This window comes from Lutjanus erythropterus, chromosome 7, assembly GCF_056507025.1.
Source record: "Lutjanus erythropterus isolate fLutEry1 chromosome 7, fLutEry1.hap2, whole genome shotgun sequence".
Lineage (NCBI taxonomy): Eukaryota > Metazoa > Chordata > Actinopteri > Lutjaniformes > Lutjanidae > Lutjanus > Lutjanus erythropterus.
In genome coordinates this window covers 19,829,618-19,842,607 of record NC_139323.1, presented here as the reverse complement: position 1 = coordinate 19,842,607, position 12,990 = coordinate 19,829,618, and the positions used below count along the sequence as shown (strand labels likewise).

The 12,990-nt window shown below is 39.2% G+C and overlaps 1 protein-coding gene across 1 annotated transcript in view; it reads left to right on the top strand.

Moving 5' to 3' along the window:
* Positions 1 to 12,990, top strand: part of LOC146323935 (disintegrin and metalloproteinase domain-containing protein 10) — a 37,957-nt gene that overhangs the window by 15,733 nt on the left and 9,234 nt on the right. The window contains exons 7-9 of the mRNA XM_084723108.1: positions 1,057 to 1,149; positions 1,439 to 1,607; positions 9,942 to 10,105. Of these exons, the coding sequence (XP_084579234.1) occupies positions 1,057 to 1,149; positions 1,439 to 1,607; positions 9,942 to 10,105 (426 nt within the window). The remainder of the gene's footprint in view (positions 1 to 1,056; positions 1,150 to 1,438; positions 1,608 to 9,941; positions 10,106 to 12,990) is intronic.

The following is a 12,990-nucleotide window of genomic DNA, read 5'->3' as shown; positions in this document are numbered from 1 at the left end:
ATATTCTGTCTGACAAAAAGTAAACTTGTTTGATCATTTGTTCAGATGTGAGTTGAAAGAGAGAAGATATTGATTAGTGTGAAGGCAAAGTCATATTTTATTGGCAGGTGGAATGTGATCTACATGAAGACGGAATTTCAAGACATTTAATGTGTGATAAAAAAAAAAAAAAAGTGTCTCAAATATGTATCTGTATATGCTGTGTGCTGCAAACAAAGAAGCTTCCAGGACATTGTAATGGGAGAAGTTCTTCATGTAAAGTAAAGAAATTGTGCTTCTTACTGTAGCCTAATGCGCATTTTAAAATACATTTTGACATGCTTGCATACAGTTCTGACTTCTCTGACGAGCCGGCGCATAGTACTGACAAAGACGCCTAAATGAACAAGAAAATGTGACGGGTCAGCAAGTCAGTGAACCCAAACTCACCAGAGGATAGAGGTGCTTTTCCAATCCTGCTCTGACAACATCAGTGAATTGTAATGAGGAGTTTCATACAAATAACAGCAAATAAAATCATCTCTACAGTGACTATAGAGAGATTTCCTAACCAAACATCAAAGTTGCTCAGCAGGCACAGTTTTACTTATTCTTATCATCATTGGATACTGACCTTTTAGCACGCTGATGCCACCCAGCCATTTCACTGCAAATACTGACAAATATGAGTATGTGATAAATGAATCCTTGAACTACAAAAACAATCCAAAGCCAGACAACACAACCAAATGCAGAAAACCTCAGTAAGAAGGAGTGAGTCACAAATGACCCACAAACCATGGCACCAAGTCGTGTGTCCTGGCATCTTCATCAGTTTTTAGTGTCCTGTGGAAACTTTTTTTGTGTGTGTGCAAGTGTTTCTGTTTTTGGTTGTTTTCAGCTTTGGCAGTGTGTATATGTGTTGTCAAATTGTAGAAAATATGTTCTTAATTTGCTTGTGTTTTGTCTAGTTTGTTGAGTTCTCACGGCCTCGTCAACCTCCACCACCCAGAACCCACACTCTAAAAAAATCAGAAACAGGGTATGTTATTGACTGTTTTTTCACATTTCCTTCAGGTTGCCTCCTACATGCGAGCTGTGAATGACATCTTCGACAAGGTGGAGTTTGACGGCATCAAGCTGATCAACTTCAAAGTGAAATCCCTCAGAGTAAGATCCCCCTGTGCTCAAACAACAGCACGATTGTCCCTAAATCTTAGAGTGACGCACTTCAGGTCTCTGATAAATCCATACAACCAGTAATCCTGGATTTTACACATTAAATTCTTGCTACAGAAACATGCTGTGACCTCCTTTGATGCAGTTAATGAAAGTCAAACTGGGACAAACTCTCTGCCCCAAAAGGACTTCAGATAACCGAAATGCAAAGCAAACGTTCGTAGTGTGTAATTCTTGCATATCCCTGTTTGTCAAGTAAGAAGTCTCTGTCTCTGTGCAGGTGATGACAGAGGAGGATAAAAATGATCCTCTGTACCCGCTGTACATCGGACCTGAGAAACTGTTGAGTTTATATTCTGAGAGCAACTGGGGCAACTTCTGTCTGTCCTACCTGCTCACCAACAGAGACTACAGCGGAGTGCTGGGACTCGCCTGGGAGGGCAAGGCTGGTGAGTCAGACTCACGGTGACACATGCACTCATGCACACAAACACACACCCACACAGATACAGCGGCTCAGTGATGTGCATATTTCTGCACTGAGGTCCTGAAAAAAATGTCCTCAACAGTTTTGGCTTCGGGTGCTGCATTTTCATGCCATTTTTAAGATGTGTTTTGTCACTTTATTTATGTGTCATTTAAAAACAAACTCAAACTATGCTGCCAAATATTTTTTAAACCCACATACTGATGGAATGACGTAGGCATAAAATACATCTGGAGTCTGTGGTTTGAAGAGTTTAGAAACTATTTAAAAGTTTCAAGACCTCAAACAACCTGATACAAAACATCATTGTTAATATTTCAATTTTATTCTCAAAATGCAGAATAAATAAATAAATAAATAAATGTATGCTCTTCTTTAAAAATAACTTACCTTTAACAAAACTATTTAAACCAACACCCCATAAAAACATTACAAGAAATACAGGAAATGCGTACATAAAAAAAACAAACAAGAAAATAAACTTTTTTCAGGATAATATGACAGTTTATGGATATTGAAATACACTGAAAAGATTAATGATACTGCAGATAAAACATTAAAAGCTTTTTGACAGTAAAGAGAAATTTTGAAAGTCTTTGTTGAGAACATACGGCAGGCGGAGCAGAAATGTGAAACAGATATGAGCCTGTCCATGTTGAAAAGTATGAGAGTTGGAAAGTGAAATAATGTTTTCCTGCTCAGCCTCTCTGTGTGAATCTCTGCATGAATCTCTGTTGATATATCAAAGCCCGGCTGCTTCTCTGGCTCCCAGGACCCCCGATCTCGCCTGAGGCCACGTTCAACACTCACACACACACCCACAGTTTCCACATCAGTTTGAATTATTTGACCCATGAAGGAGGTGAATCAAGGGCAACGGACTGTATACAATGAGCTTGAATTCAAATGCACGGACTGGTGATAGAAAAGAAGCAAATATGCACAAAGAAAAGTAGAAGCTGCGTATGAAGCAGGTGTAAAAACACATACTAGTGGTCGAGTTCATTATTAGGGTCAATTAAGAGGCAACAGAAGTCCAAACTGGAGGAAAAGTGCTTGTTTGGTCTTCTTGGTGTGACGCAGAGTCGCAGTAATTATACGGCTCCTGTCTCAGGCCTGTTATTCAAGCAGTGTTTTGGTTTGAGAGGCCAAAACAAAACGTGAATGAACTCCTCAAATAACAACCCTCCGTGATTTGCATTTAAAGCTTCTTTACCCTCTGCTGTCAGATTACTTTGAAATGTAGTCGGTTACTGAATACAAATTACATGGCAATTATTTGTAATTACTAACATAAAAAAGTGTAATCTAACATGAATATTTTTTTATTACTTTTGAATTACCTCAAAATCAAACATTGAAAATATTGTGGCCTGTACTAAAAAAAAAACATTTAAGTTCCACAAAGTTCTTTTGTCTTTTTAAACATCTCAAAACATTTTCAATGCAAATAATATTAATTAATTATTAATTATGTAACTTGAATCTAATGATTTTTCTCAAATGTAATCTGGGCTGATTATAGTTAAATATTTCTGTAATTTGATTATGTAATCCATTACATGTAATCCTTTACTTCCCAACCCTGGTAACAGACAACATTTTGGACACATTTCACTCCATTTCTAAAATTTTAATTCAATTATTTGCAAACAAAATCACATATGACAATAACAAAAAAATAGACAAATAAGCACATGAACCACACCCTTTTGCTGAGAATAAAATAATAGTCGCACTTCATTTTACAGTGCTGTAATAAGACTTAACAAGCTGTACTTTATATGAAATAAGACAAAAACTAGAAATAATATGTTCTTTATCACACAGTTTTATCAGACTTTATTAGAGGGTTATAACAGTGCATTACTTGCTTTTCCTATCATGTACTTGGATTACGATGCAGTAATCCACATTATTACAAAATGTGAGTGAAACTCAAAATGTAATGTTACTGAACTTGACATAAACTATTATAGATAACAGACATATTCTTACATAATAATGTACAGAATGTGCTTAAAGATTTGAAATGGTTTCAAAGAACTGTGTTTCCATAGGGTTCTTAGGACATAGTTTATTGTTCAGTGACCTAAATACACAAATTTACTCCTTCCTGACGTCAGCCATGTCTCTCTGGTCTGGTGATAGACTGTGTGTGTGTGTGTGTGTGTGTGTGTGTGTGTGTGTGTGTGTGTGTGTGTGTGTGTGTGTGTGTGTGTGTGTGTAGTGTTATTGTTGTCAAGTTGGAGGAAGTTGGACACGTATGTTGGGATTGTTGTGGTGGGAGGTCCTTCCTGCTCACTTCTATGACACTGTCTCATACGCAGCTTTTGATTGGCTAAACTAAGGGGCGTGAGAGCAGACCACCACAATGACATGTGATTAGGGAGCAATGAACCTTTGACACTCACACACACACACACACACACACACACCACTCCCATACATCTTAGTGAGGATTGGTGACTGCATTCCACAGCGTGATCACCATGGTGACGTCTCACGTGAGACACACACACACATATTGTGGATTGAGTGACATTGTTGTGACTTCTCAGAGTCATGTGACCGAACAGAAAAATGAGCAGACCATTAATCATGGATAATGTTTGACTTCCAGTAACAGATATTTCCATGACCCACTTCCACCAGTTTATTACTGGTCTTGGGTAATGGGGGTCTTAAACCATGGGATCATAAACTCAAAGACCCTGATACCACTATTGCTACAGCAGATGCCACACACACGCACACACTCATGCACAGCCCCCATCATTCAGTGGGAGCTCCTCCTCTAACTCTCAGAGTTATGTGTTCATACGGTAGGGTTGGGGTTGGAGGACGGGGGGTTGGGGCCTGAACGTCTCGTGCCACACAAGCTTTCTCACCAGTGAAATTCCTTCTTCTCCTGAGTCTAATTGAGCAACAGATACCGTGCACGGTAATTTTCCACACTGTATGTTTGGTGTTGTTGAGGGGTTATTTGTACTGTCCATTGTTTTGCCCATAGGACGCCACCGCTATGTCGTTCGTTGACCTCTGCACTATAGGAAGTTACATGAATGTAAAAGATGTTTCGATAGATTAGACTGAGTTCTTTCTGGTGATTGTAGTCTTTGAAAAAGAAGTTCCTGTCATAAAAATAATCAAGATAAATGCTTGGCAGATTACGTAACTATAACCTTAAAATGAAAGTGCATCCCTACGTATACAATACAACAGTCACTCCCACAGACTGGGCTGTGGGTCACAGGAGATTTTATTTAGGTCACAAAATAAATAAAATACTATGGAAGGAAATTCCACAAATTTAAGATTTGTATCTGTAGAGCACCTTTTATACAGCACTTAAAATATACATTGTTTTACTGATGAGAGGAAGAATCGAGAGCCTCTTATGTCCACCCAAATAAAGTTGTCTTATTTATGAAGTAGGCTGAAATATCCAAAGTCCTGATAAGAGGGAATAAAAACAATGAGACAGTCAAATAACTCAGCCTAAATGCAGTGTTTAACATGCATATACGCAATAACATGCCTCAAGATAATATAAGGTGTTCATTTATACTTAACTTAATTTATTAGGTCTAGAAGTCCAACAGTATAATAAATCTTGAAGAATGTCACATTTAAAATTATTGTAAGGGTCTAACAACCAAAAGTATCCTTTCACACCTAACTTGTTTGGTCTAAATATGTGGACTTTTCAGTGTGATCCAAACCAAAATTATAGCTTTTCCTCAGACCACAGTGCAGACAAAACAGCCAAACCTGTACCGACCAAAAGAGGTGTCTCAGTCTGGATTAAATTAAACAGTGGTTCAGTTCGTTTTTAGTGTGGAAGCATTTTTTTTTTGTGGATGGTTTGTAGTGTTGTAACAGTTACAGGAAGTTCTGGTAGGCTTTTGTCAGAACCAGAAAAAGGAAATGCAAGATATGTCATGGTTGCACATGGGGAGAGGAGGAGAAGACTAGATGTTTAACTGACATTTGGTTTGATGACTTTATAAAGAGTTGTTTGGAAAAAAAAGATAGTTGAATTGAATTGACAAACCAACATCAGACGCACTCACGTCTACAAATCAATCAATTGCAAGTATAAGGAGATGCAGATCACATAGATGACAACAGGATGTAGGTGTGTCGTGTACAGTTCTTTCATGCACTAACTGGATCAAACATAAACAACGAAACAAAGACATGAACCTTGGTTGAGACGCCCCAAAAACGGGGGAAGTGTGTCAGGCTTATGATGGACAGTTTGAAGGGATTAAAACTGATGCAGCATAATGATTCTATTACTCCACGCATTCTTCTTTCTTTACAAAACCTGACTGGCTTTTACCCTCAGTGTAACTGACCCACTGACAGCTCTGTTGGATGTGTTATGCTAGCAGCACCTAGTGTAACCTCAAACTGCTGGCCTCAAACGGAGATGAGAAGCTACAAAGCCAGACTTTTTTTTAATTTTTTTTTATTTTCACAGACCCAACTTATACTGGAGCCACAAAAAAAGGCTTCACACAACTTTTCCACTTATGCATTAGTCATTTGCATGTAGACAGACTTTGCTGCTTAAAATTGGTCACGACCCCCTTTAAGGTCATGACTGACTGACATGACTGAAACAGCAAAATTTTAACAAACATGTTTTAATTTTTATGTGTATGATCCTGTGATTTGAGTTATCTGAATGTAATATGGCTGTCTTGTAGTACATATTAAAAACTACAGATAGAGGGCTGAACTACAAAGTGAGATTATTGGGTTAGTGAGGTATATTAAATCTAAAGTGAGAGTTTTTAGTGTCATGAAGATGGTTCTCTTATTGGAGCAACAGTTTTGTTTTTTGCCGTAATATATTTTTTTTAATTTTCCAAAGGACCCTTTTTATTATGACCTCACACAGAGGTCAGACAGTTGATCTCAACCAATATAAGGGTGCAGTAAGTGATTTGAGGGTCATCAAATACCAACATTTTGGTAATGAGACTTAATAATCAACTGTCTTTACTGGCCTGTGATTGGCCAAAGCCTCCTGTCATAGCTTGAAAACAGAGCCAAGAAGAAGTCTAGTTTTTTTCTCAGACCAGTTGAATTACATTATGTTTAAAGGTTATTATGGCCCAGTGACGCCAAAAATAAATTGCCTACCCCAACTTTCAGTGACAACAAGGAAGAACTTTGAAGTCTTTATCTGAGTCCAAAAAAATACCATTAAGGTGGAGAATTATTTGTCATCTGTCTAATCAAATTGTCATACTTGCTTGAGAAATTTTATTACAACTGAGAACAAAAACAAGTCCCAAGTTGAGTAAGACCTATGATACATTCCAGACGGTCTTTTGTTTTCAGAAACGAAAAAGGTCGAATTGGTCTCACAACATGGTGAATAAATCCTATTCAGATTAACAACGTTGAGGTCATTGAACTCTGGAGACAAAGAGAGCAGTGATGGGAAGTCAGTGGAAGCAGTTACATTACTTTTGGTCGACTTCCAGAGCGGAGACCCTGTACTTTTCTGAGAACTTTAGTCGGTGTTCTTCGAATCGCTCGCTGCGGGTCTGTTTTTGTTGTTAAAGTTATTATTGGGACTCTCGGACACCCCCCTGCAGGTTTATCTCAGGAAGGGCTTCCCCTTTACTATTGTTTGTTTGTTCACAATAAACTGTGTGAAAGAGTGTGTGTGTGCTTCTGTGTGTGTGTGTGTGCCTGCATGTTTGTCAATGAAGGTAATTGATACTAATATTTCTTCTTTACAGTGCATATGTTTCTTGTTGCTTGTTTCCTCCTCATGGTGAGTGTGTGCATTATCTGTAAGTGAGCCACAGGATTGTTTGTTTCACCCGACTGTGTTTGTCCAACAAGCTAATAATAGGAGTCTTTCATTAGGGCTCCTTTCTGTAGTGAAGACGAGAAGGAGCAGGAGGAGGAGGAGGCGACAAAATCGCAGCCCCTTCCCTGCTCACACTGCCAAAATCCACAGTGCAGGCCTCCAAAGTGAGCTCTTTCTAGGAAACCCAGCTCCTTGAATAGCCCATTGGGGGAGCATTTTAGGTCAAAAGCAGGGAATGCTGCAGAATGCGTCCAGAATTCTTGATTAATGTAGCTGGGGAAGTGTTTCCTGGCAATTTGTGGAGAAGGAACTGCTCTTTTTTAGCTGTGAGGAGCACATAATGACAAGTCCTTGCATTTCATCCAGGTTTTCCTCTAAAAATGTCAGTGTTCTTTCTGATTTTGGGCAAAAAGCATCATGTTATATCAAATATGAAGTATCAAAATAGTCTCAGGTTACTGGAAGCTTCCTTCACCTGACATATGATGGTAGTGTAACTGTCTTTCCTTGGCTCCTGCCCACAACACTGCTTTTATTGTTTCTACAGCAGCAGAGATAGGGGGCACTTTTGCTTTTGTTTTTCAACCTCTAACCGTCCCTAACTGTTCCCGTACGTCACTCTTATGTCCAGTGTTTAACAAAAACATGCCGGTGGGAGATCCAGATGCCCACGACTGGTTCCCACAGTTCTCAATGACACCAAATGAACTCAGGTTTCTCTGAAACAGACGTGCACCTCACAAGCCATACCCCTCAAAAACAGTGTACTGCTGACCACCACATTGTGTAACAGGTGTTACATAAAGTTCACATGCCTGCACAGGAAGAGCTGAGACCTACAACCTGAACCACAACAGGGTAGAAATGGAGGGAACCAATGAAAAGAGAGGATGTCCACATGGAACATATGGAAATTATTCCCACAGTAGCTCATTGAAAGACTTGGTGGGGGCAGTAAATGTTGACAAAATGGTGATGGATGAAGAAGAGCATGAATAGAGATGGCTGTTGATGCTATTAGGTAATAAACTGGTCAATTTGGGCATAAATTAAAGGTACAGATGGCTAGTATTGAGCTGATATTTACCCCATATGTGCTGCACAAGAGTGACCCTATTTGACCAAAAGTTAGATGCCATATAAAGGGATAGTTTGAATTGTTTGATGTGGGGTTGTATGAGATACTTACCAATAGTCAGTGTTTTAAATTAAGTTTCACCTTTAAAAAAAATCAATCCCAGTTTAAATGTATGCTAGTTTTTCGGAAGTGAAACCGTTGTTAAACAAGCCAAATATCAATCCCTCCAAACCAACCAAACTCCATGGGCAAAATCAATGATTTTACTGTGCAGAACATAGAGGTGGCTGGTTTACAGCTACCTTTATCTGTTAGTTTATATGTGTTATTGTCTGACTTCAGTGAATCCAACTATTAATTTAAAATGTCAAAGTCTCACAATAACACAAACAAACTAATAGATTTAGGCAGTGGTCCACCAGCATCTCCTGTGCTTTGTAATATAAAATTACTGATTTTACTTTGGAGAGCGCAATTTATTTTAACAGTGGTTTCCTGTCAGAAGAGGCAGTCTGACTGCAAGGTAAAACAGTGAAAATAACTAATATAGATTTTTCTTTTTTTTCCTTTTTTTGGCTAAAATATGTTTTGCCACTGACCCTACAGTGGGACACTGCTTAGCACTCGCAGCTGATACACTGACTGTGGATAAGAACTTCATACAACACCACCAAAAAATCAGAATTACCCCATTAAGAGATGGTCTTGTGGAACTTGAAGTCTGCTTTGCTGAAATCGGTGAGCAGTCTCTGTGAAGTACCTTATCATAGGTGCTCAGGTTGACCAATGGGACTGGTTTCTACAAAACTACTCCTCTGGCTGGCCAGCTTAAAGATGATGTCACAGCCCAGCCACCCATCCATGTGAATGTGGCCAATTGTTTGTAATTGTGGGAATGGCTTTCAGGGACATTACGTAAACTGCAAAAAAGACACCATTGGGGGCCAAAAGTCTGTGCGGGCTTTGATGTGAAACTGGAGATGCTCAGCAGGTCTGTTGGTCTGTCTGTCAGGGCCTCCCCAACCCAGGGCCCCTCAGAGGTTGATAAGGCTTAAGTAGCAAAACATTGTTGGTTTTAGGTATTTCCAGTAGCACAAGGTCAGTTATGCAACCATACTGTACAGACAGGTATGTTTTCATTAGATCTGTTAAGCCTGTTGAATCCACACTATCAGCACAGTTATTTCCACAAGAAATGGACTCTGATGTTCCTTCATATCCTTCTACTTTTTTTGTCAGCATGGACGTGAAATAGGTCATAAATTGCATTCATAAGGTCTTCAAAAATCTTGAATTTAATTTGCTGAATCCTGCAGAAACCCTGAGTGGAAACCAAACCCATAAGCCCATGTTTATCATTTCATCTGCGTGTACTTCAGGTAACTGGGGAGGAATATGTTCCAAGCTGACCACCCTGCGTAATGGCCGGACCTCCACCCTGAACACAGGTTTGATCACTATTCAGAACTACGGACAGCTCCTGCCTCCTCGACACGTCCAGCTGACCCTTGCCCATGAACTCGGCCACAGCCTGGGATCTCCGGTCAGTCTCCATCACTAAGTCTTGTGCCCTACAATCACATAATGTAGGATGTGATATTTCAAACAGTTGCAGACTCATAGCTGTCCAACGTCACTAAAACAGCACAGTATAGAGTCTGTTTTATGGTGGATTTTACCTTAAAATCATTGTGATTTCATAGGAATTTATAGACACAGTATTAATAAAGGACTGCAAACCTGTCCGGTGCGGGATGCTCCTGTTAAAGGATAGACCTGGAAAATTCGTCCAAAAATACTGGAGCACACAGACGAAGATACCAAAATGTTTCAACACAAACTGCATTTTCATCAGACAGACTGTCTCAGTGCAGTGTTTTGCCCCCTCCCTATAGCTGTAGCATGTGTTGAATGACTATCTGAGTAGGAGAGGCAATTTAAGAATTTGTGAGTTTGTATTATTGTTCTTGTTCTTCTCTCATGAGGACACAGTGGGCGTCAAAATGCTAGCTTATTAATTAAAAACTTTTGTTTTTTGTTTTTGGACCTGTTTCCTCAAGTTTTTCCTGTGACAAGATGTGTTTTGTGTGTGTTTGTGGCATTCAAGTTGTAAGCGCAGCAACTTCTGCATGTGTGTATGACTGTATAGGCTTTTATGACACAGGACATTTTAATGCTGCATAGCAGGGCAGGATATTCACACATAGAATTAATAACATTATGTATGGCTCCATTGCAGAAAGCTTGTTTAAGTAACTGGTTTACTAGACTCTCTCAAATTGAATGGAGCCATAGTTAATGTTATTAGTTACACCTGGGATTTTTCTCCAGATCATGTCAAAATATCGGCTGTGTAAAAGCTCTATTCAGTGCAAGTCTGATAAAATAACTCCTCCTGAGCCACGCTTCACAGTACAGCACTGTGTGGTGTTTCAGGTGTCTGTTAAACTTAACCAGTTTTTACCCAGAACCCCCTCTGGTGCCCCAGTCACTGAACATGTTTCAGTCAGGCATACATGTGGTGCTGAATGATAATTCAACATGAAGGGTCTGTGTGATTCAAACTTACTTCACGTACTCTCACTATAGGCAAACATGGCTGTTTGCTCCGCACCAGAACAAATTGTCTGTGAATGATTCACTTACGTTGGCATCACAGACCTTGGCCTTTATTGACAAGCTTTCTTTATAAAGATTCTTGGCTCGACCTCAGGGGATAATCTGAAATAAGAAGACAGGAGAATCTCTCACTTTCTCCTCACACTTACGCTCTATTTACTTAAGTACTTAAGTTTACTTAATTACAAGTACTTAGTACAATAACACTTTTTAGTCTACCACATTTATCTGACAGCTGTAGTTGTGACTTATTTTGCTAGTACATATATGATGAGTGTTTAAAATGCAATTCATTAAACCAGTGGTGACCAACATTTCTGGCTTGTGTTCCCTCACAAAAAAACAATAGCTACTTGGCCCTTTATCATATTTCAGATGTCTCTGTCTTGATAACTGTTCCACCAAAGCGTGATTTGTCCTCTGATGTCACTTCTCAGATGGTTTCATTTAAATGCATTTTCATTGCCCAGAGGGGAAGAATTCAGTATTTCCCAGAAAAATAGAGGGTATCCAAAAAATGAAAACAGACACATAAATCAGGATTCAGAACTTTTTTATATCCCACACGTGGAAGCCCATTTCTGCCAATGTGATGAAAAACAAAAGCTCCTCGATGCAATGAGAAATTTTCTAAAAATCATTATTTGGTATCTAAAAAGTAATGATAAACTTTCTCAAATAGTTTCTCACTATTTTGAGAAATTTTCTAATTAAGCTGCTATATTAAGTTATTATTTGGAGATACTAAGACATTATTTTCTCATTATTTTAAGATAGTCATTATTTTGTGGAACCGTCTCATTATAATGACTCGAAGGATTTTTTTTTTTTTTTTTTTTTTTTCAGTCACATAAAAGGAAATGGCCTTCTACTCAAACCCTCAGATTTATCTTGTGACCCTTTGGAGGGGCTCAGTCCCAAGGTTGGGAAACACTGGACTAAATTAGCTAACTGTATATAAAGTAGTTACATGTAGCTCCATGAAGTAGTATTTTAAGTGCAGTCTTTAACATCTAATGGAGTACTTTTACAAAATGTATTAGAGCTTTTACTTGAGTGAAAGATATGAATACTTTTTCCACCACTGTCATCCTCCCCAATGTAACAACAGGCAGCTTACGTAAACACACATGCTTGTATGGCTGTTAACGAATGCCAGCACGTCTCCTCAGTCTCTTTTCACCCTGCCCTCTGTTATTCACACTGTCACAGACCAAAGAGTCTTCAGATGCGTTCCTGAGCAGATTAGTTCTGCCATGTCAGACCCTGCAGGTTTTCTATAAATTAGACCACCGTAGGTTCGCCTGCTCCGGCCTGGCGTCTCGGCTCCTGTGACAGGCATGTCTCATTGTTTCCAGGCCAGACAGGCTGGAAGAAGCACATGAAGAGATCTGAGCCCAGCCTTCACCTGAGATTTGTGGGAAGCATAGTGGTGGAAAGATGGCTGTGATAAAGGGTGAATTTAGGGTAAAGAACTTCCTTTGCAACCGTACATGCATACAGCGGCTTTCACAGCTGTGTGCTATGGATCCGTTTGCTGCTCAGGTGAAGGATCACATGTGGAAATGTGGAACTATTTCCTACTTGTGTTGCCCTGCTCTTCCCTTCTTTTATTTCCCTTCTACATTGTGTGTACATATAACCCTGAAGTTAGGGCAGCAGCCAACAATTATTTTCTTAATGGTTAAATGAGCTATATGTAAGAATATATGTAGTATATGTGACACACACACTAGCAACTGAGCTACAGGGGCGCCCCACCAACATTACTTTACTATCTTATATACTATCTTATATGACGAATTAAAG